Here is a 25587-nt window from a genome sequence, read left to right on the forward strand (position 1 = left end):
GAAACAGTGCCTTAAAATAAGAATAATACAAGATACAACAACAAAACAGTAACTATTTTTACGATTATTCAGATAAGCTACTAAGTTTACAGGGAAGTATAAAAAATACATGTGTTTATAATCAGAAACATTAACAGGAATTTACTGCATACTGTCATTGCCATTATGAATAAGAAAAAGTAGAAGATAATCCAAAACTGAACTTTAGAGTTTATTATCCTATTGGGAAAATAAGATATATACCCAAATTAGCAAATAGAATGGTTTTACATATTAACATGTAAAGTGTTACATCATTTAAACAGACATTTGGAGATGACGACAGATACTTCTTTGGCAGGGGCAGTAAACTAAAAAAGTTGGAAGAGAGAGATGTAACTTTGTCTTGGAGGCTTTAGGGAAGGACTAACTTGGAATATGGATCTGGAACAGATGGAGGAGGCAATCTGGGTGAGAACAGTATTAGCAATAGCTCAGATGGGAAAGAGCATGGTGCATGTGCAACAGAGCATGCTGGGGGGAGAGACGATACTAACGAGATAATTGACTAAGGTGGAGAGTTCCAATTTCAGAGGATTTGGAATTTGACAAAATAAGTGAAACTGGGCAATGCAGGTCTTCAGATTTAGGCAGAGAATGGTTTAGAGTTGACTTAGAAATGATTTATTAGGTGATAGAGAGCAATCAGAAGTTCTTGAATAAGGCAAGTAAATTATGAACCGAGTATGTGAGTAAGAGTTTTTTCTGGCCTCAGGATGCAGGGTGGATTATATGAGAGATTAAATGCGGGGAGACAAGTTAAGAAACAGATGCAGTAATTCAGGCAAGAAAAGCAGAGCTAACAGAAGGTAGGAGCAGAGACTATGAAGGGAGGAGATGAATCTCTGACAAGCTAATGAAATGCCAGGACTGGTTTTCTGATAGGGTGTGAAAGGTGAAGGAATCTGGGGTCAGATATTCTTCTAAAGCCCAGAAGACCATTTAGTTTTTCTAGTAACAGAAAGCATCTAGAGACTCCGAAGTAAAATATGAGTTTAAATTTAAACATGGGTTTTAGGTGATGAACTTTAGAAGTGTGATTGAGAAATTGAGACTGGAAATAGGAGATTTGGGTCAAATCAACATAAAGGTTGATAGATGATGCCATTAGGGGAAACAAACACAGAAAGAGTAAGTAAGTGTTTAGAAAAGAAAGATCAGAAACCAATTCATAGTGAAGAGGAGCCAGTGAAGGAAACAAAAAGGATCATTAAGGGAAGAAGAGAGTCGGGGTAGTGCTAGGTCATGGAAGCAACCTCCCAGCCATTACCCAAGCCTCCTAATTAAGCCCTTACCAATCTCTGGATCTATAGTCACATAATATCATGTTTAAGAGTAAGGAAGGCTTATGAAAAGCAGAGATAGGCTGAAAACAAGGTCTTGTAAACCAGTCAAGTCGTGAAGGCAAAGGAATACCACTCAAAGGAAATTAACAGTGCAACTCCAGTGAACACATGAATGATAGAAAGCAAAACATCCTTATTGCTGAGATGAGATAGTTTGAGTGGCCTGGATAGAAGATCAGACCAGCTAAAACATTCCCTTAAGACAAAGCCTAATCCAGAGCAGGGCCCAAACTCTCTCACTCTGTGAAGGCTGAGAGAGGTAAGGAAGCTGCCGGAGGAAAGGCTGAAGCTAGAAGAGGCTGGCTCATGAGGTTTAAGGAAAGAAGCTGTCTCTATAACATGAAAGTGCAAAGGGAAGGAGCAAGTGCTGATGGAGAAGCTGCACGAGTTATCCAGGAGATCTAGCTCAGATAACACATGTAATATTTCATAACCCATCCTTCACCTCCGTTTATCCTGAGTAAGTAAAAGTCTGTAGAATCATGTCCAAAAGATGCTTCTATTCTCTTGCTATCTGGCAACCAATCCCCTTCTCCCCTCCTCCCTTTGGTTTTGTATCTCAGCTCCTGATACACTTTGGTTGCCACTGGCATCTGGATTCACTTTTTATTCTATTTTACTTTCCCTTGGGTCAGGCTGTGGAAAATGCACTCTCTCCTATCTCCATGCTTTTGAGTGTGCTATTGCCGCTGCCTAAATGTCCTTCTTCCATTGCCTGCAGGTGAATTCCTGTTCTACCTTTAGAAATCACTTCAGGCAACACCTTCTCCTGGAAGCTGACCTTTATATGTCCCTTCCCTCACTTTGGGACTCCAAGCTTTAGGAAGATATTTCTCCCTCCAAGTTCCTCCAGCATCTAGATCTTGTCTGTGTAACACCACTTACTAGAAGTAATAATGTAATAAAATAATTACTAGGTATGGCTCAATGAAATGTTGGATTGCATTTGACAGCAGCGGAACCAGTCACTGATGACTTAGTGAAAGAGTAAAAGCCTCTATGGAGGGGAGAAAAAGCCATAGGGGAAGAAGTTTCTACCCAATATGACTCATTTTGAATATGATTTCATCTGACCTTGGCATCCCCCTCAGTCGTGATCCTAGTATTTGCTCTGTGGCCTTCCATCTACATCCTCTGGTAGAAGCTGCTCCCTATATGGTCCTATAGGACTGACAGATGATATTTCTGCATAATTCTGCACTATCTCCCTTTCAGAGAGCAGCTTCCAATCTTAGATTATAAATCATGTGTGACCAAAGATCACATATTATTCAGATGTGTGTCCCCAGGATGGGAGCACGGTGCCTGGCAGAGAGGAAATGCTCAGCGAATACATTTTAAACAAATGAGTAAGTAGATGTTCTCTCAGAAGCTGCTCTCTATCTTGTTAAGTGGTATCCTGCAGCCCTGCTGCAAACATTCCAGAGGACAAGCACAAGCTTAAATCACTTTTAATTACTGAATATCAACTGGATTCCCCTGACTATATTCTACTCAGTTGACTAGACTTTGCCTATGCTTTGTTATATCTTTTGGAAACAGGGTTTAACTGTCGGCTAGGCCTCTGGAATCCATTCCTATAATCAGGTTAATTCTTTTAGCTCATGAAGTAGCCTAAAGTTCTAGCATATGGTGCTAGATTGACAAGGCTAATAGAATCTCTCTTGGAATAATTTCTGCAGGGCCTCATTTTACAATGAGGCCTAAAAACTAAAAGCTAGACATAACTGAGCTTTATCTCATAACAAGTGTACTAGGAGTAAACATCTGGATTCACAGATACACAATAAATTGCAACCTTCTCTACACTAGGAGGATAGAGTAGCACTGAAATCTAGATTGTATTGCTTTGACTGAATCCCAAGATTTCTAGAGATTTCAGGCTAGCACTAGGTGAACACTACAAATAAGACCTGATTCTGGCTTCATTTATCCTTGGTTTCATTCAGAGGAACTGCCAAAGCCAGAACCACAGAAGTTCTTCTGGCCTCCTCTTACTGCCTTATCAGTAAATGCTAACAATGTAACTTCATGCATTGCAAATGATTATACGACAAAGAGAAAGAACTTTGTAATATTCTAGAAAACCTTCATGCGTTATAGGGGATAAAACAGTGTTTATACATTCAACAACTATTTACCAAAGGTCTATTCTGTGTCAAGAAGAGGTCAGTTGCTTCTCTCCACATTGACGAGTTTAAGGGGCAGCAATGTCCTTTACTCAATGCCAACCAGGTGCACTACCCACCAGACTATGCTTGTCTTCACAAACCAAAGCCACTTGAGTTACATAATTTGTTCATCTTTTATACAGGGCCAGTCAAGGAGACTGAAGCTGAAGCAAGTTATTTCAATACTAGTTAACCGGCTGTTTTCTGCATCTGACTGATTATCAAATTAAGGCTGATAGAAATGTTCAAGAAACTAAATGCTGCAGAACTATTATGAGAATACTGATCTATACCTTGTTCAGGTGTCCAAAGCTAAATTGATGCCACATTTTCATGTTGTCTCCTAAAAGATACAATGGCTTCACCCTTATCTCATTGTTTTCCTCTAGAACCTTATCTTTTCCTAAACTACTTAGCTTTTTGTGATCTATAGTTGTTTGTACTGATTATGTTGCCAACCTTTTTTTCCTTTTCAATAAAAAAAAAATTAAAAGAATAGGCAAGTTCATATAATTATATTACATAATAATTACGTTCAATTTTAATTCAACCATCTAAAAAGAATTCAAAAACCTCTCACATTCTTCCTGAAAACATTAAAAAAAAGCATTTTAGGGGCACCTGGGTGGCTCAGTGGGTTAAAGCCTCTGCCTTCAGCTCAGGTAATGGTCTCAGGGTCCTGGGATCGAGCCCCACATTGGGCTCTCTGCTCAGAGGGGAGCCTGCTTCCCCCTCTCTCTCTGCCTGCCTCTCTGCCTACTTGTGGTCTCTCTCTCTCTCTTAAATAAATAAATAAAATATTTTTTTTAAAAAAAGCATTTTAAAAGAGATTTACTTCCTTTTCTAAATTAAAAAGTGAGAATTCAATTATGATAAAAAATATATATAAATGGTTAAAATCAATATCAAGATTTAAATCAGCCCTATTGATTTAAGGGCTCTTGGCTGGCTCAGTTGGTAGGACCTGCGACTGTTGAGCTGACTTGTGAGTTTGAGCCCCATTTTGGGTGTAGAGATAAAAAGCAAAGAAAGAGAGAGAGCAAGAGGGAGAAAGAAAGAAAGAATCGGACATGGAATTAATAAAGAAAAACTTACCTGATAATTTTATCTGGATCTTTAGGAAACTCAGGGCCATTATCTCTCACTGTAAAGAAAAACATAAAAGGATTCTGGTTGACTTGGAAGAATGAATATACGGTTTTATGTAAACTCTTCCCAAAACCTAAATAAAATGGTAATAAAAGAATAAAAATAAAGTATAAAACCTCAAGGAGAGGTAAAGAAAAATGGTAAGAAAAATGTTCAAGATGAGGGATGTGTGGATGGCTCAGTCAGTTGAGCATCTGGCTTGTGATTTCAGCTCAGGTCATGATCTCAGGTCGTGAGAGTGAGCCCAGTGATGAGCCCTGCATCTAGCCCTGTGTGGAGTCCTGCACTGGGCTCCATGCTCAGCAGGAAGTCTGCTTTTCTCCCTCCCGCTCTGTCCCTCCCTCTACTTGCATCCTCTCTCCCTCTCTCAAATAAATAAATAAATCTTTCTTTTTTTTTTTTTTTTTTTTTTTCCAAGAGGAAAGATGTTAAATGGTAACTGTCTTAGCCAGGAATTTGAAACCTGATGACATGAGGAGGGGACACTAATCAAAAGCATGTGTATTTACACTTCAGAACTTAAGAAACAATTCAAGAATTGGAAATGTTAAATGCTTTTGAAAGGTAGGAGGTATAGCGCAGATATCAAATACTTATATCCCCACCCTGTCAAGCAAATGATCACCACTACTAAGGCAGGAGGAAAGATACTGAATCAGAGAGACTCAGAACTGAAAGTATTAGGTACAAAGCAGGATAAGAGTATGGTGAGGGACTGGAAGCAGCGATTAAATCACATAAATCTTATTGGATAGAACAGACTCCTTATTCTTTCCCACTGTCCAATTCTCAGAGTTTAAGCAACTAGTGTCTCTCTCTCTAGGCACAAGACTGGAGGATTGTTTTCAGGAGAAATAGTCAGGCCTGACTATTGACATGGATAGGTCTTCACTAAATAAACTAATAAAGAAAGATATAAAACCATCAACAAGTCTAGTCTGTATTCAAATATTTCTAATATTTTTAATGATTGATTTCCATTCTTCATATGTCCATCAATGGACAAGGATCACTATAAATTTGTGTAAAGTCAGTATCATGAAAGATAACAACCAAAACAAATAAGCAGGGAGGAAAGCAGGAAATAGAAACATATTTTGCTGGAAATTTTCCAGAGTATAGAACAAAAAACAAGAGATGGACAGCAGGGAAAAATACAAGTTTCAAAATTAGAGGGTTGGATCAGTAGATCCTACATCCAAATATGCAGATATTTAAAACGCAATAGTGAAGACAGAGGAGGGAAATGATAAAAGAAATTACATAAGAAAAAATTTCAGAACTAAAGGATTCAAATTTGATATTTGCCCTATATGATGAGCAAGGAAAGAAAAAAAACAGACACACACAAAACTACGGTGGTGGGGTGGGAAGTTGGGGTACCAGGTGGTGGGTATTATAGAGGGCACAGATTGCATGGAGCACTGGGTGTGGTGAAAATATAATGAATACTGTTATGCTGAAAATAAATAAAAAATAAATTTTAAAAAAGTCCAAAAATTTCAGGGGCACCTGGGTGGCTCAGTCGCTTAAGTGTCAGCTCAGGTCATGATCCCAGGGTCCCGGGATCAAGCTCCTGCCTCAGGCTCCCTGATCAGCAAGGAGCCTGCTTCTTTTTCTCCCTCTGCCTGCTGCTCCCCCTGCTTGCTTTATCTTCATCAAATAAAAAAAAAATTCATTTATTTATTTTTTAAAAGATTTTTAATTTTTTTAAAGATTTTATTTATTTATTTGACAGAGAGAGAGAGAGAGAGAGAGAGAGAGAGAAACAGAGAATAGCAGAGTGAAAGGGAGAAGCAGACTCCCTGCTGAGGAGGGAGGCTGTCATGGGGCTCAACCCCAGGACCCCAGGATCATGACCTAAGATGAAGGCAAACAGTCAACCCACTGAGTCACCCAAACACCTCAAATAAAATCTTTAAAAAATTTCAGATCCGTAGAGATAAAGAGGAAATTTTAAAAGTTTTAGAAGGGAAAAAATCACATGTGAAGAATTGGACATATGAGTGAAATCAATCTTCTTAAGAGCAAGAAACTACCAGGTAATAGGATCTCTACAATTCTGAAATAAATTTCCAAACTAAATTGTGAACATAAGACAGTGAAATAAATACATTAGTAGGCATATAAAGTAATAAAAGATTCAGCTCTCGTGTACTAGCAAGCTCCTAGAAGAAGTGCTCCAATAAAATGAGGGAGTAAACCAAGCAAGACAAAAGCAAAGGATCAAGCAGAAGCTCTAATTTAAGAAACAGGCAAAGCTTCATCCCAGGATACCTACCAGAGAACTGCAACCTGGAACTGGAGGAGAATGCAGTGCCAGAGAAAAGAGGTCTCCAAGGGAGTGAAATACAACTGATGGACTACATGGGAGTTGTTTTACATATTTGTCACAAATTTTAGGGGAAGAATAGATAGTAGATATATTAAAAAACAAAAAGCAAGGTAATGAAAAATTGGGCCATTTGTACAAGGAAAGAAAAAGAATCATTTATGGTTCTTTGTGACAAATAATCATTAAGCCATAGTAAGTATTAATGTAACCAAACTATATTAGGAAGACAGGGAGAGTAATATGGATGGAAGGAGTATAAATCCAAATCTCTGAATTTCAGATGAAGCCTATAAATAATATCTAAAACTGAATACCCCAGAAATATTAGTATTTAAAAAAATGGAAATATAGTCATAAGTTCCAGGAGAAATACGTTTTGAAAGCTGTTGGTAGTTAGTGGTGGTGGGGCAGCATTCAACAATGGAAGGTGTGGAGTACCAAGGTCTGCTATGTTTCATTAAAAACCAATTTGTATGCTTCCAGAGAAGATGGTAGAGTAGGATCCTAAGCTTACCTTATTCCATGGATACAACTAGATAATACCCACATCAGTGTAAATAACCCAGAAAACAACCCAAAGATTGGCAGAACAGATTCTTCACAGCTAAAGGCAGTGAAGGGGCCATATCAAAGAGGGTAGGAGGGGCAGAGACTTTGTCAGGAGCCAAACAGACCTGTAGACTGTCTATAGGATGGAGGGAAACCACGGTTGCAGAGACAGGAAAGAAATAGACCCTCACAACAGGCACTGCAGGGACAAGGAACCTGGATGAGGAAGATGAATCCCCATGACATTTGGCTTTGAAAACCAGAGAGGCCTAACAATTAGTGCTGCTTAACACTAAAAATCAGCAAGCTCTGCTTTAGGAGAGCCAGGAAAGTGACAGGAAACTGAGTCCCTGCCCTTAAAGAGACAACACAACAAACAGCCCTGCTGAGATACTGCACAGAAGCAGCAGTTTGAAAAGTACCTGGAGTATATGGGAAGAAAGTTTATTTACCAATCTCAGAGCACGTGCTGGATGGGCAAGGAACTTTGAGAGGCTTCTCCAAGAACAAAAGAGCTATTGCATGCCATTTGCCTCCTCTGCCACCAAACCTAAACACATGGACATCTGCAGGAACCAGTACAGCACCAACAGTCCACCTAGCTGGCTAATAGCTTTCTCTGTCTCCCTGTTCTTCTGTGGAAATGCCACCCAAGCCTGGATAGTTTTCCTAGGCAGTTGCAGATTCCCTCCCACAACAGACCCACACAAACCTTGCTAAAACCCTAATCCCTGACCTTTCTCCTGCTGACCTGCCATCTCAAATACACCCTTGGTGGGAGCCCATCCAAAGTGGTACTACAAGCCTGGCCACGTGCAAGCAGCCCCAACAGGGGCCAGAACCACCCCAAAGTGACTCCTGAACCGGGGAGAGGGGAAGAGAACCACACACGCCAGTCCAACTATGGCCCTAGCAGTGAGTCACAAAAGCTTCTCAGGGAACAACACATGGAATGTGCCCAGTAATTTGATTCTACTGCATCTCTGGTAAATACCAGGTCTGACTCAAGTCCAAAGTGGCCCCAGACTGACCCACTAATATCATAATGACAAAAGCCTGCTTACAACAGGAAAAGAGAGCCACTGCAAATGACTGGATGGAAGAAAAAAGTGGCTCATCCACAACAGCAGAGCATGAAAAACACATAGAAGATACCCCTGAATCATCAAGTTCTGCTGAACAGGGGATACTGGACTGCAGGGTACTACTACTATGTGCAAAACACATAGAAGATACCCCTGAGTCATCAAGTTCTGGTGAACAGGGGATACTGGACTGCAGGGCACTATAGGACCTCTTCATGAGGTCAATACTTTGCCTTCCTAACACAAAGACACAGACACAGAGAGTTAGACAAACTGAGGAGACAGAAGAATAGGCCCCAAATAAAAGAACAGGACAAAATCACAGCAAGAGAGCTAAACAAAATGAAGATTAGGTAATATGCTTGATATATAATTTAAAGTAATTTAATTTAATTTTAATAATTTAAAGTCAAAAAGATATTCACTGGACTTCAGAAAAGACTGGAGGACCTCAAGGAGACCCTCAACAAAAAGATGAAAAACAAAAAGAACCAATCAGAAATGAAGATCTCAAAAACTAAAATTAACTAAAATTAGAAATATACTAAATGGAATAAATAGCAGACTAGAGGAAGCAGAAAAATGGATCAGTGCCCTGGAGGACAGAGTAATAGAAAGAAATCAAGCTGAATGAGAGAAAATAATAAACAATGAAAACAGACTAAGGGAACTCAGTAACACCACTAAGCATAACAGCATTTGCATCATAGGAATCCCAGAAGAAGAGAGAGAGGAGGGAAGAGAAAATTTATTTGAAGAAATAATAACTGAAAACTTCCTGAGTATGGGGGAGGAAGCTAAAATCCAGATCCAAGAGGCACAGAGAGCCCCCAAGAAAATCAACCCCAGGAGTCCCACAGAAGGATATGCAGTAGTTAAAATGGCAAAAAATAGTGAAAAAGGGGCGCCTGGGTGGCTCAGTTGGTTAAGCGACTGCTTTCAGCTCAGGTCATGATCCTAGAGTCCTGGGATCGAGTCCCGCATCGGGCTCCCAGATCCACGGGGAGTCCGCTTCTCTCTCTGACCTTCTCCTTGCTCATACTCTCTCTCACTGTCTCTCTCTCAAATAAATAAATAAAATATTTTTAAAAAATAGTGAAAATGAAATTTTAAAGCAATAAGAGAAAGAAAACAGTTATATACAAGGGGAACCTCATAAGGCTATCAGCTGATTTTTCAGCAGAAACTTTGCAGGCCAGAGGGAGTAGCATGATACATTCAAAATGCTGATGGAAAGAAAGCTGCACCCAAGAATAACTCTATCCAGCAAGGCTATCATTCAGAAAAGAAGAGATAAAGAATTTCCCAGACATACAAAAGTTAAAGGAATTCATCACCACTAAATTAGCCCAACAAGAAGTGTTAAAGATGTATCTTTGAGTGGAATGGAAAGCCCCTAAGTGGGAGTAAGGAAAGTAGGAAGCACAAGAGCAGTACAATTAAACATATCTATAGAAACCAGTCACGGGATTCACAAATTAAAAGAATGTAAAGTATGACACCATAACAGACGAGAAAGGGGAAAGAATGGGTTCAAACCTAAATGACCATCAACTTAATATAAACTGTTATATGCATAAGATGTTATATATAAAGCTAATGGTAACCACAAATAAAAAACTGGTAATAGATATGCAAATAAAACAGGGAGAAAAGAACCCAAGTATATTACTAAAGAAAACCAGTGAATCATAAGAAAGGACAGCCATGAGAAGAAAGCACCAGAGAACTACACAAACAATCACAAAATAACAAAATGGCAGTAAGTACATACCTATCAATAATTAATTTGAATGTAAATGGACTAAACATTCCAGTCAAAGGACATAGGATGATGGAATGGATAAAAGAGCAAGACCCACCTATAGGCTGCCTAAAAGAGACTCATTTCAGATCTAAAGACACATGCATATTGAAAGTAAAGGAATGGGAAAGCATTTATCATGCAAATGGAAGTAAAAAGAAAGTTGGAGTAGCAATACTGATATTGAACAAAATAGATTTTAAACAAAGATGGTAATAAGAGACAAAGAAGGACACTATGTAATTATAAAGGGAATAATCCAACAAGAAGATATAACAATTGTATATATTTATGCACCCAACATAGGAGAACCCAAAAATATAAAGCAGCTAATAACAAGCATAAAGGAAGAAACTGATAGAAATACAATAATAGCAGGGAACTTTAACACCCCACTCACATCAATGGATAGATCATCCAAACAGAAATTCAATAAGGAAACAGTGGCTTTTAAGGACACATTGGATCAGATGGATTGAACAGATATATTTACAACATTCCTTTCTAAAACAGCAGAATATACATTTTTTTCAGGTGCACATGGAACATTCTTCAGAACAGATCACATGTTCAGCCACAAAACAAGTCAACCAATTCAGAAAGACTAAATTCACACTACACATCTTTTCTAACCACAACACTATGAATCTACAAATCAACTGCAAGAAAAACTCTGGAAAGAACACAAATACATGGAGGTTAAGTAATATGTTACTAAACAATGAAAGGGTCAACCAGGAAATCAAAGAGGATATCAAAAAATATATGGAGATAAATGAAAGTGAAAACACAAGGGTCCAAAATTTGGGGGGTGCATCAAAACCTGTTCTATGAAGGAAGTTTGTAGCAATACAGGCCTACCTTAAGCGAAAAGAATCTCAAACAACCTAACCTTACACCTAAAGGAGCTAGAAAAAAGAACCACAAAACGTAAAACCAGTTGGAGGAAGGAAATCATAAAGATTAGAGCAGAAATAAACAAAATAGAAAACTTTTAAAAATAGAACAGCTCAATGAAATCAGGAACTGTTTCTCTAAAAATATCAACAAAATCGATAAAACTTTAGCCAGAGAAAGAAAGAAAGAAGGAAGGAAGGAAGAAAAGAAAGGAAAGAACAGAAAGAAAGGAAGGAAAGGCAAGGGTTCACTAGGATAGGATAGGAATGGAAAGTAAAGGAAAGAAGGAAGGTAGGAAGGGGGAATTTCAAAATCAAAAATGAAAGAGGAGAATAACAACTGATACCACAGAAATACAGAGGATTTTAAGAGACTATTATGAAAAATTGCATGCCAACCAACTGGACAACCTAGAAGAAATGGATAACCTCCTTGAAACATACAACCTCTCAAAACTGAATCAGAAAGAAATAGAAAATTTGAGCAGACTGACTGATTACCAGCAATGAAACTGAATCAATAATTAAAAAACTCCCAACAAACAAAAGTCCAGGACCAGATGGTACACAGGTGAATTCTACCAAATATTTAAAGAAGAGTTAACACCTATTCTCAAACTATTACAAAAAGTAGAAGAGGAAGGAAAGCTTTCAAATTCGTTCTATTAGGCTACTGTTACCCTGATACTAAAAGCACAGAAAGCCACTACCCGAGAGAGAGAGAGAGAGAGAGAGAGAGAGAGAGAATTAGAGGCCACTATCTCTGGTAAACATACAAGCAAAAATCCTCAACAAAATATTAGCAAACTGAATCTAACAATACGTTAAAAAAATCATTCACCACAATCAAGGGCGATTTGTTCCTGGGATGCATAAGTGGTTCAAAATTTGAAAATCAATCAACATAACATATCACATTAACAAGAGAAAGGATACATTCAGGAAAAGCATTTGATAAAGTATAAGATCTGTTCATGATCAAAGCTCTCAACAAAGTAGGTTTAGAGGGGACAAGCCTAAACATAATATAGGCCATATATGAAAACCCAAAGCTAACATTATAGTCAATGGTGAAAAATTGAGAACTTTTCCTTCTTCTCCAAAGAAGATATCCAGATGACCAACAGACATATGAAAAGATACTTAACATGACTCATCATCAGGGAAATGCAAATCAAAATCACAATGAGGTATCGCCTTATGCCTATCAGAATGGCTAAAATAAAAAACAAAAGAAACAAGTGCTGGCAAGGATATGAAGAAAAATCAATCCTCACTTGACTATTAGTGGAATGCAAAGTGGTACAACCTCTGTGGAAAACAGTATGCAGATTCCTCAAAAAATTAAAAACTAGAATTACCGTAAGATCCAGTAATCCCATTACTGGGTGTTTACCCAAAGAATTGGAAAACAGTAATTCAAAAAGATACATGCACACCTATGTTTATAGCAGCATTATCTACAAAAGCCAAAATATGGAAGCAACCTAAATGTCCACTGATAGATGAATGAATAAAGAAGAGGTGAAATACACACACACACATGAATATTACTCAGCCATAAAAAAGTGAAATCTTGCCATTTATAACAACATGGGTGGATCTAGAAGGTATTACACTAAATGAAATAAGTTAGTCAGAGAAAGGCAAATACAACATGATTTCACTCATACGTGGAATTTAAGAAACAAACAAAATAAAAAAGGGACAAACCTGAAAACAGACTCCTAACTACAGAGAACAAATTTGTTCATACCAGTGGGGAGGTCAGTGGGGGTAAGTGAAATAGGTGAAGGGGATTAGAATATACTTATCCTCATGAGCACTGAATAATGTACAGAATTATTGAATCACTATGCTGTATGCACAAAATGAATATAACACTGTATTTTAACTACCCTGGAATTTAAAAAAATATATGAATGTGGCTCAGTGGGTTAAGCTGCTGCCTTCAGCTCGGGTCATGATCTCAGGGTCCTGGGATTGAGTCCCGCGTCGGGCTCTCTGCTCAGCAGGGAGCCTGCTTCCCTCTCTCTCTCTGCCTGCCTCTCCGTCTACTTGTGATTTCTCTCTGTCAAATAAATAAATAAAATCTTTAAAAAAAAAAGAAATAATTCATATCTTTTGTTCTTTGAAGCTATGAACATATATTTCTTTGACAGAAAATATACAATATTTTTAGTTAAAGCTACCAACTAGATACTTTGCTGAAAGTTACTGGACTATCTGGTACAATAAAATACAAACAGGAAAAAAAGAGGTTTGTAACTCCACCAAGTAGATCCACATTCCCCATCCAGTTCAACTTGGTCTCCACATCTCCTCACATCTGTGCGTAACAAGATGTCTACAAACAATACTGCAGTCATCAACAACCAAACTGAGTCTGAATGAAGGTGCTAAAGCACATGTTCTTTCACAAGCTGTGCTATTGGACTAAATTTGTTTTTCTTTGACATCCAGAAAGTATATATTCCAGGGGAAGGGGTATTCCTATACCTAACAACAAAAAGCAATCTCTCTAAAGAGAAAAGCAAAATAAAACAAAACCAGAAATCTTCTGAGTCATTACCTACTTTAAGCATAGAAAAAATTTTCTTTAAAATTGTTCTACTGTTAGGAGGATGAAACAAACAAAAAACCCAATGAACTAATTGGAAGCTTGGACTGAAGAAGGAATAAAATGCCTATCACAACATCTTCCTAACCACAAGAAGAATGGGATTTATTTGCACAATGACCAGGTTTTAAAAGCTATGTAATGTAAATTAGTATTATAATCTCCCTGATATTTCTATAATTCCTCTCTATTATTATTATCATTGTCATAATATCTGTCAGTTATTATATTACAGTTTATTCAGGTAAGTATCTGAAACTCATTAGCATGACTCTTTTATTTAACAAAAGCTACAGGAATATGCCTAGCTCAAAGAAAAAATACTATGTTAGGTGTAGCCACTGTTACTGAGTTTTACCATTTTTACACTCTTATTTTCTTTCAACCAAAGATTTTTTAAGATTATATAAACCTTGTGCCTTAAAAAAATGATAAACAAAATGAATTTTATTTGACTATATAACCACATAGAAACAAAAATTCACTCAGACTGGGGTAAAAAAGGACAATATAGGCTTGTATAAAATCCCTTGTGACACATTAGAAAATAAGTACCAATACTCAGAAGCTGAGATGCAAGACAGTAGTTATGCGTTATCTCCTTCCAGATCTTTTCGCCTCCTTCTTCCAAGCTTTATAAACAAGCTGAAGCCCACTTTGGGAGGTATTTGAAAAATTCCCTAGACTAGCTCCTGACACTGAACAAGAAGCTCTCTTACAACATGTGAAAAAGAGCTCTTAAACTTGACTGACTGAACACCACTTCTCAAATCAGGCTGTTAGTGATACTACCTCCCAAGGTAGCCTTCTCTTTTCTTTATTTTTTTAATTTTAGATTAGTCATTTATTTCACAGACAGAGAGAGAGAGAGAGCACAAGCAGGGGGAGCAGCAGGCAGAAGGAAAGGGAGAAGCAGGTTCCCTGAGTAGCAGGGAGACTGACCCGGGGCTCCATTCTAGGACCCCGAGATCATGATTTGAGCCAATGGCAGAGGCTTAACCCACTGAGCCACCCGGGTGCCCCAAGCCTTCTCAATGACTTTTTTTTTTTTAAATTAAAAGATTTTATTTATTTATTTGACTGATGGAGACACAGAGAGAGAGGGAACACAAGCAGGGGGAGTGAGAGAGGGAGGAAACTGGCTTCCCGCCCAGCAGGGAGCCCCATGTGATGCAGGGCATGATCCCAGGACTCTGGGATCAGGACCCGAGCCGAAGGCAGACACATAATGACAGAGTCACCCAGGCGCCCCGACCTTCTCAATTCTTAAGCAACTTGAATTTTTAGAAAATTCTTCTTCCTGTTTGGCCAGCTGGGATCTGGATGGGTGTTCCCACCAGGGATGTTGTAACTACTATGGCGTTTGCTTATAGGACAGATCAATCAGGCACCCAATGGATTTTGTAATTTGTTATGCAAACTGGAGCACAGCATCAAAGGGTGTGCTAGAAATAATTATCTCGGGGCTGTCCCAGGCAGTCTGGTATATGTTAGCACCCTCACTATCAGTAAGGAAGAGGGGGTCCAGGTCCAAAAGAGGATGACAGGATTTGGGAAGGTCATCGGGACCTCCACCAGCTGGGTTTGAAAGGGTCAGTAGACAAAAGGACGAGACTGATACAAAGCGAAGGTCAAGCAAAGCTTTATTTCACGCCAAGCATCGAGAATCAAACCGACTGGCCAGGGCCGTCTCTTGCAAAGTGGCGATCCCTCCCAGTCTCACAGACTAACTTTTATAGAGTAAAGGCCATGTGTTTGAGCCTGGCCACACACAGGTGGCCAATTGAATTACAATTCACCCCATGATAGTCACTTAATTCAGCCTATGACCTTGGCTGGAATCGGGGCCTTTGTCTGGCACCTGATGGGCGGGGCTCACACTCCTTGGTGGGTAATACGTGCGCTTTCCCTTGATTGGACGTTTCCACCTGGCCTGGCTCATCCTTGGCAGGTAGGGAGGTAATACGTGCGCTTTTACTGATTGGACGTTTCCACCTGGCCGGACTTGTCCTTGTATGTGGGTTCCATTATCAGGGGCTGGTCAGTCATATTTCACCAGTTCTGTTTCTAAGCACTTTCCTCTTGGGTGGAAGGGGCAGGTTCAATCTAAGTTTATTGCATAAACAACAAAATGGCTTGCTCTGGCTAAGTAGGCCCTTACAGGTTGAGCTCAGAGCTTGTTGTGTTCTTGTCAAAACACCAAGGTTGAGAAGACCTAGCTGCTCAAGATAGGCAAACGACACACTATGGAATGTTTGAGGAGGAGAGGCATTTGCATGTCTGCGTACCAAACACTGGACTCAGGCTTAGGGTAACAAAATTAATTCCAGACCACTGATGATGAGGGAAAAGACCCCCGTATAGTCAAGATAGGTTCTAGCACAAGGCAGGGCTAAGCCTGCAGATTCTGGACTATAGAGGCTACAACCTAGTACGCCTGGAGAAGGTGCAGCTGATTGTAGCTATGTCAGGTTTTTTGAGACAACAGAAGAAATTGCCCTTTTCTATATGAAAGTCCTTCAAATATTTGAAAACAGCTTTTACAACTGCCTTGGGTCATTTCTTCCACTCGCTGAACATACACGGTTTCTTCAGCTCAGGAAACGTGATGCTCCACACTGAGCAAGCCGGTGTTCCAGGTGAAGGCCCAGCGCATCAGAGCAGCGCAGAATTACCCGTACAACACATGCTCCATGGAATGGCACTTTCTGTGAGTGGCTAACATTAAGTTGGTGATCAAATAGCTCCGCAAGAATTTTTTCATAGAGTTCTGCTATCAAGTCAGGCCTCTCCCATTCTTTACTTGGAGATTTTAATCCTCTGATCCCAAATGAATGCTTTATGCCCATCCCATTAAATATGGAGGCACAGGGAAGGGCAGTGCCTAGGTTGACGTTCTGGCTCTACAGATTGCTCTCTGTGGCCTCGAGCCAACCACTTCCTACTGAGGAAGGAGCAGAGGATCAGATGAATAAATGTATGTGAAAGCCTGTGTAAACTAGGACATAAAATCAGGATCTAAGTTTACAGATATTTTTTCATTTGGTCATTCTACAAATAAATACTATAAATTTTTATTCAGTGCCTACAACCAGACACTACTCTGAGGACATAGTTCTGGTCTATAATCGATGCCTACAGAGATGATAGTTCATTGCCTCTTGAGTTTCTCATTTATACAATTAACTATCTGTTCCAGTTTTGTGTTATCTAAAAAGGTAGTAATTTCCTTTATGCTTTTTCTAGAGCTCTTTGTTAGCATTTTGAAATTATATGAAGGGTGATTCTTTTTTTTTTTTTTAAGATTTTATTTATTTATTTGACAGAGAGAAATCACAAGTAGATGGAGAGGGAGGCAGAGGGAGAGAGAGAAGCAGGCTCCCTGCTGAGCAGAGAGCCCGATGCGGGACTTGATCCCAGGACCCTGAGATCATGACCTGAGCCGAAGGCAGCGGCTTAAACCACTGAGCCACCCAGGCGCCCTGAAGGGTGATTCCTGCAGCATTCTAGTGAGACCTTTTTTCAAGTTGTTGTAAGTAATTCTCACTGGATGCAATTTTTTCACAGAAATCCACACAGTTGTAGACTACCATCTAATTTAGGGTACACGCATTTTCTGCAACTTCTCCCCTGCCCCCAAGCAGTTGCGCCTGCTGTATCATGGACACTCCTTCCCTTGGAAGCTGCAGGAAGTCACTCTCTTCATGGCACCCGAGGCTACCACTCCTAGTCGGGCTGAGATGGCAAGCAGGCTGATTACTGCTGTCTTGGATTTCCACATATTTCACCACCATAACTAAAGAATGTAGTGAAAACCTGCCAAAGTACTATTTGCTCTTGTTCATCTGTGAGATGATTTGGCAGTTGGGGCAGCTTTTCTGTCTGACTTGGTACAACTGGAGAACCGAAAGGAGTGAAGGATGGCATCCACTAGGCAGGAGGACAAAGGAAGGGATGACTTCTCTTCAGTTTCTTTCTCATCCTTCCTTTTGGCAGGCTAAACCCAAAATCTATTGCACAGAATCATTTACTATAGACAATCCTTTAAAACCAGTTTTTAAATTTCCACTTGCCAGACTATGAATATAGCTTTGCTATAGAATAGTTCTTTATGATGATAGCACTGCAGGGCTCAATGAAGGGTTAAGTGATATAAATTGTTAATTCATTCATTCTACAAATAGCAACTGAGCACAGAGGACACAGTAGTGGATGCTACAGTATTCTGGGAGGTCAGAAATGTCGTCAGAATGAAGCAAGAGGATTCCTCTATGCACAAGCCAGCTTCACAACTGTCAGGGAATGTTTGAGGAACTCCAAGACAATCATGACATGTTTGAAGTTACCAAAAGGGATACCTGATCAACACTGCTTGATTTCCATCAGATGCAAAGCTCTGTAGAGGAGCACTTGAACTTGGCCACAACTGTACAGCCCTAGATAATGGACTGGCAGGCCCTGGAAGGGGACTGGAAAAAGAAACAGGGGACATCTGAAGAAAAAGCACATGAGAGAGGAGTTTGGCAGAATGAGTCTGAACAGCAGGGCTTGTATTAGGGAGGTAATGATAACAGCTACTATGCCTGGCTGCTGTGCATGGCTGGAAGGAGGGCAGGACAGAGAGGAAAGAACTATGGGTCACTTGGGCCCCAACACTCATTTGTGATGAATGCCTCTGGGCACAGGGAACCAATAGCATTATCCTGCTAACTGCAGAAAGCACAGAGAAGCAGTAGAGACACTGGGCTAAGTCATGAAGAGGTCACTGGCAGGATAAGAGAGAGCAAAACAAGGGTATCAAAAGGAAAAAAAAAAAAAACATTGATCAGTAAAGCAGAAAGACTGAAGAGCCTCAGATGTCATTTCCACGTGGACTCCTAGAAAAAATATCTTGGGGATGAACTCTTCAGAACAAAAAGCTGAACATTTTGTTAAGCAAAAGGGAAGAAGTCCATGTTCAGTAAGATCAGGGCTCCTGCAGGGGAAATCTGGGAAATATCCATTATAGATCAAAGGGTTAAAATCAGATGTCGTATCTTTATGATGGGGAAATAAGTTTCAGTCAGCACCACCCATCCATATGACAATAACATTTAAAAATACTAAGCTTATGATCACTGATAACCTTTAAAGAATAACCACTTTTTGATAGACTTTGTGATAACTGACTGGCTTGACAAAGAGGTACAATAGGAGAAATCTTAGTACGATTTCATTACTTGAATGGATACAGAAAATAGTCCCTTTTATAATAGTTACTTGTTAGGTCATTTATTTTCTATAAATGTATAACAAATAATTGACAAAAAAACAAATAAAAAAGCACCTCTTACATTGTGATGGTTGGTTGAAAAGTCTTAGAACTACTTGTTTATACAGAGATTCATCTTCAATCAGCATTTGGGCTGCTTCCAAATTCACTGGATTTTCTAGCTCTGGATTAGAAAGCATAACCTATAGGGAAAAAAATAAAACTTTAAGTTTTTAAAGTAAACTCTTGCTAGAGTAGAAAGACAAGCCAACACATACAACAGTAACAAGCATTTATTGCATGGCTACTATGTATCTATTTGGAGACAGACACAAAGACAAATGATACATGGATTCTAGTCTCAAGAAACTTGGTCTGTCTTGGTGTTATTCTGCACATACATGAGACAAACACTGGGATCAAAGCAAGTTACAAGTTCCTTCCTCTAGCCTATTCCTTTCTATCATGTGAAGTTAAATTCAATTTATATAGAAAGGAAACTAAACATTAGGAAACGGTGAAACATTTCCATTAAAAAACAAGTTTAATTTTTAACATAAGATCATATTTAGGTCATGGATAAACAAATGTATGTAATAAGGCTGTGTATACTGTGTATACTTCAACATCTCTCCAGAACATTGAATGAATTTGGTATCTACAGTTTTCTATTGCTGCTGTGACTTACACAAATTTAGCAGCTTAAAATAATAAAAATTCATTGTCTCACATTTCTGTAGGTGGCAAGTCTGGGGTGGTCAGTCTGGTTTCTCTTTTCCAGATTTAGTAAGACTAAAATCACAGTGTCAGCCGATTGGGCTCTTATCAGTGATTCTGAAAGTCTGTTTCCAACCTCATTCGTGTTGTCTGTAAGCTGAATTCAGTCCCTTGCATTTGTAGGACTGAAGTCCCTGTTTCTTTGCTGGCTGTTAGCCCGGAGCTATCTTTAGCTCCAAGAGGTCTCTTGCAAATTACACCTGGACCCTTATTTTTCAGAGCAGTTAAGGTATGAAAAATCTTTCTTATGCTTGGAATCTCTCTGATGTTCCCTCCTGCCACAGCCATTCTTCTTCCACTCTTTCCACCTTCCTCTTCTATTGTTAAGGGGTCATATAACCTTCCCATAATTCCATCTGCAAAGCCCTTTTATAGCAGTATGCAGATTAGATTAAATAAACAGAGGATGAAAGTCTTGGAGAGATTATCTTTAAAATTCTGCCTGCTGTCTGGGTGATTCAGTCGGTAAAGCATCTGTCTTTGGCTTGGGTCATGACCATGGGGTCCTGGGATTGAGCCCTGCATCAGGCTCCTCACTCAGCAGGGAATCTGCTTCTGCCCCTTCCCCTGCTTGTGCTCTCTCTCTCTCAAATAAATAAAATCTTAAAATAAAATAAAATAAAATAAAATTCTGCCTGCTAGAGTATATGTGCATCTGGACAAAATAGGGGACCAGTAGTAACCAAAACTTAATAGTTCTGATAAACCACAATCTTGTTTATCTAGCACCTCAAAGCTATTATTTTCCCAAACTGCAAGTATTTGTTCAATAATTTCAGTATTTTGAATATTATAACACACAAACTGGATAATTAAATATACCCCAAATAATAACTACCAGAATACTTAAGTGTAAATGAAGGTCAAAGTGGATAACTGTGACTTAAGTGTCATAGAAATGATGGCAGTCATCACTAACGAAAGCAATAATCTGATATTTTATAATTCAAAGGCAATAAGAATTTACTGCTGTTAATTGAGTTTTTCTGTTTGGAAAACACATTTGAGCTATATCTCCAAGAATATTCTAAGTTGCTTAAATAAGGATTCAGTGTGGATTGCACTATACCTCTCAAAGTGGGCAGGAAGCAGATGAAACTTATCTTCAAGAGTAAGCTTTAGTCTTTGGCTGGAGTGATAATCCTACTCAGAGAGGCACATCTGGTAAAGTTTATTCAATAGTCTTTGCATTGACACTATGTCTAAGACCTTTTCATATTATGTTTATACAAGCTACTAAGTATACTTAATGATTTTTAAGAACTTAAATATATTAAAATGAATCATTAAAATGAATAAATTAAAATGAACACCCTACTAAAATGGTAAAAAGAAAAGGTACTTTTATCTTTTTAAAGACTTACTTTATTTGTCAGAGAGAAAGAGAAAGAGAGAGTGAGCAAGCACGCACAGAAGCAGGGGGAGGGACAAAGGGAGAGGCAGGCTCTATAGTGAGTGAGCAGAGAGCCTGATGTGGGACTTGATCCTAGAACCCTGGGATCATGACCTGAACCGAAGGCAGATACTTAACTGACTGAGCCACCCAGGTGTCCCAAGGTCCAACTTTAAATTAGCCATGTGACCGTGTGGAACAACATAAGCAGCTTTCCAGAGGACAAGGACAAAAAACTGGAGCATCAGTATAAAACTGCAACAGTAGGTACAATTTGTAATTTCCAATTAGTTAAAGCCCATGTATTTGGAATTCCTTTTATGGATGGTGTTACTATTTACCTTTCCACTATATACTGAAGTACAAGTGTTCTTATAATCTTTTATAAGATTATAAAAATTTTAGGAGGAGATGATTAGTATATTTAGACTAAAATATTTTAAACACTATTTCAAATGCCACTCCCTTGAATAACAATGTGATAATTATACATATGTTTCACCTATTGTTCAAAGGGAAATATTCAGAAATTATGGTCTGCCTGTGTACTGTCCATTATAGCAGATATCAGCCATATGTGATTATTTAAACTGAAATTAAACAAAATAAATGAAAAACCCAGTTCTCCTCAGTTACACTAGCCACATTTCAAGTGCACAGTAGCTAATGGCTAGTGCCTACTATATTGGACATTGCAGATATTAGAAATTTCTATCAGTGTAGAAAGTTCTACTGGGCAGCATGACCTTGAAAGGAGTATTAAATAATCATTAAAATAGTAACTGCAGCAATTTGAAAATTACTTGAGATAAAATGATAAGTGGAAAATAAATAGGTCAAATAATTTATACATATAAACCATATTTTGGAACAACGTAAAAAATTCAGGTTCATTCTTTTATTCATGTTACTTAACATATACTGTCAGCATTGTTCTAGGTAGGTACTGGGGAATCAGAGATGAATTGTACCTGTTCTCTGACCTTGAGGAGCTTGCAGTCTAATAGGCGAAGGCAGGTAAGAAAACAGTATGTGCATTACAATATTACAGTCCTCTCATAGAAATGTGCCTGGAGTACCACTAAGTGGGTGGGAGACAAAAGAAATCCCTCAAATGCCAAAGGCATCTATTCTACCTCTGAAAAAGGTCAGGAAAGGCATCCCAGTGGAGGACTCTTCCAATGTATGCAGCTGCTTCCCAGACTGAGCAAGAGGGAAGGAGAAAATGGATTGCCAATCAGAAACTGGACCGAGCACTTTTTAAGGTTCAAGACTTGCTTGGGTTTGTAACTTTAGAATTGAGAACTCTATTATAATTTCTTAAAAGGATTTTATTTATTCACTTGAGACACAGAGATAGAGAGCATGAGCAGGCAGAGAGGTAGAGGGAGGAGGAGAAGCAGACTCCCTGCTAAGCCGGGAGCCAGATGTGGGGCTTGATCCCAGGACCCTGAGATCATGACCTAGGCGACCCTCTATAAACATTTTATAACCTGGATTGAACCAAGCACTGTGAGTGAAGAACAGCATGAAGATATAATAGGAGTGGGGCTCCACAGTGCTGTTAGGGAGAGTCTGAAGCCCAGGTGTGAGAACAAGTAGATTCTTTGTCAGGCGATAGAACTGAGGCTAACCTGCAGTGAATGTGCAACTTTTTTAAAACAAGATTTTAAACAAAAACATGGGAGAAAACATTAGAGGGAAACGATAATCACAGTAGGGTTCAGGTTTTTCTTTATGACTATCAGTGATTTTCTTTTCCTTTCCATTTCCCCCCCACTTTTTTTTAGAGAGAGAGCATGCTCTGGATAAGTTGTATTCATGGGGTTGGGAGAGGGGCAGTGGGAGGAGAGAGAGAATTCCAAGCAGACTGCCTGCTGAGCCTCAACACATTGTTTTACTATTCCTTTTTTTTGTTGTTGTTAAGATTTATTTATTTGAGAGAACACGTACATGCTTGCGAGGGGGTTGGGTGTGGGGAGAGGGAGAGAGGAGAGGGAATCTCAAGCAAACTCCCTGCTGAGCCCAGAGCCTGATGTGGGGCTCCATCTCACCACAATGAGATCATGACCCTTATAAGCCCTAATCAAGAGTTAGATGCTTAACCCACTGAGCCACCCAGGGGCCCCAAAGTTTTGCTATTTTTTTTTTTTATTTGACAGATCACAAGTAGGCAGAGAGGCATGCAGAGAGAGAGGGGGAAGCAGACTCCCTGCCAAGCAGAGAGCCCGATGCAGGACTTGATTCCAAGACCCTAGGATCATGACCTGAGCTGAAGGCAGAGGCGTTAACCCACTGAGCCACCCATGTGCCCCACAGTTTTATTATTCTTAATGAAGATCCCAATTCAGGTAGAAGAGATGGGAATATGACTCAGTTTGAAGGAATCAAAAAGATCAACTTCAGATATTTGCTCAATTCTTTACAGTTTTTGCTCAAATGTCTCTCCCCAAACATGGCCTAGCACAGGTATGTGCACAATACATATTTGTAGAATGAATGAAAGAATAAGTCTGAACATTTAATCTCTAAAAAAGATTGTTTTTCTCAGTACACTAAGATGACTAGACAGAATTTTTTTTTCAAAAATAAGAAAACAGATTTGTATTATAATGCTATGTGATTAAGAGAATTCAATTGAGTCAGAATATTTCATTCTGTAAGTATTCCAAATAACAAAAATTTTAAAAAGTTTATCTTCAGATACTATTAATAATGAGTAGGTCCACAGAAACATCGCTGAGCCTGATTATAGGTGGTCAAAGCAAGTGGCACTGAAATAATTTATTTTAGCACCAGTTGAGAAAGGAGGTTTTTTGGAGGGTCAGAAATAACAGAACACTGAGGCATGCTTCTAAGGACCATGAATCAAGGGGGCAAAGGGCCATTCCAGAAACAGGCATCAGTTTGCAGGGAGGAAAAAAATCTCTGCCTTAATGAGTGAATTAAAGAATAATTCACTGGATTTGATATGAAAGTTTATAAAAGAGCAAGTAGCTAGCACTGTCAGGAATAAAGAATAAAGCTGAATATTTTAAGTTGTAGTCATCTGATTCACCTTTCTGAGGAAGGCAGGTTCATGAATGAGGAAAGTTCATATCCAGTATTATAAAGTTAGAAGCCAAAAGAAAGGTTGAGAGTAAATTTCTACAATTGAAATCATAAAGTTCTTTTTAAAATAAAATAAATATTCCTTCACTGTAAAGGGCATGAACTACCAATTTCACTTTAAAACAATAATCTTTAAAAGTTCCACTTTATAGCGTTGGCGTAAAATGCTGTTGATTTAAATAAGTTTACTCAAACCCTTCAATCATTTAAATATTCATTGCACATCCCATTCCTTATATTTTGAATAACTGGGATAACTGAAAGTATTAAAGAGACCATTATATTAATCTGTTCTTACCTGGAGGGTTAGTAAGATGCTGCTCAAAGTATAGCTTGTATTCCACTTATTGGGGTCGTCCAAAAAATCTATACAGGCCCGACCAGTATTTTGGTCTACTGTATTAAAGTAATACATGAATATTGACACATATAATACAATTATTATTTAAAATTTATGAACATCAAAATAGCACAGGCAACATCAGAAAGCAAAAGACAAAGCAGAAAAATTATCTTCAATGAATGTGACTGACAGCTGATAGAGTGTAGCTGTTAAAAGCATGGACTTTGGTTCAGACACACATAGATCTGCATGTTGACTCCCCCACCTGTCAGCTCTGCTATGTTGAACAATTTAACTTTACCTCTCTAGGTCTCATGTTCCTAAATTGTGAAATGGGCATATCATAAAAGTACCTTCCTTCACTGATTAAAAAATAAAGTATTTAATAGAGTACCTGATGTGTAGCAAATCTTCCCAAATGACAGATTATCATTATCAATAATAGTCTTACTAATATATTAAAAAAGCTTTTGTAAATGACTAAGAGAAAAATTTCTACTCTAATAGAAAAATCTCGCAATAAAAAGTTACGAACTGAAAATAAAATTTTAAAAGGTAAAAAGGGGTGTTTGATTTGACACTGTACTATGAAACTACAATAATTAGAACGGCAGGGTGGGACATGAGATTAATGTGATACGAGCCTTTAGAAACGAATCCTACTATGTATTAAAATTGTTGTATGTTGAAAGTGCAATTATGACTCAGCAACAAAAGA

The 25587-nt window shown here is 38.7% G+C and overlaps 1 protein-coding gene across 8 annotated transcripts in view; it reads right to left on the reverse strand.

The window, feature by feature from the left end:
• Window positions 1-25587, reverse strand: part of UBE2U (ubiquitin conjugating enzyme E2 U) — a 58098-nt gene that overhangs the window by 24742 nt on the left and 7769 nt on the right. For 5 of the 8 annotated variants that reach the window (XR_004276307.1, XR_004276306.1, XM_032302954.1 and 2 more), the window contains exons 4-6: window positions 24825-24922; window positions 19328-19448; window positions 4652-4700 (exon numbers count right to left, since the gene is read on the reverse strand). Coding sequence is in view for 5 of the 8 variants with exons in the window: in XM_032302954.1 (XP_032158845.1) it covers window positions 4652-4700; window positions 19328-19448; window positions 24825-24922 (268 nt within the window). In the remaining 3 variants the exon portion in view is untranslated. Of the gene's footprint in view, window positions 1-4651; window positions 4701-18352; window positions 18464-19327; window positions 19449-24824; window positions 24923-25587 lie in introns of all 8 variants that reach the window. The other 3 variants (XR_004276308.1, XM_032302955.1, XM_032302958.1) reach the window with 3 other exon arrangements.

Source organism: Mustela erminea, chromosome 10 (assembly GCF_009829155.1).
Source record: "Mustela erminea isolate mMusErm1 chromosome 10, mMusErm1.Pri, whole genome shotgun sequence".
In the NCBI taxonomy this organism is placed as follows: Eukaryota; Metazoa; Chordata; class Mammalia; order Carnivora; family Mustelidae; genus Mustela; species Mustela erminea.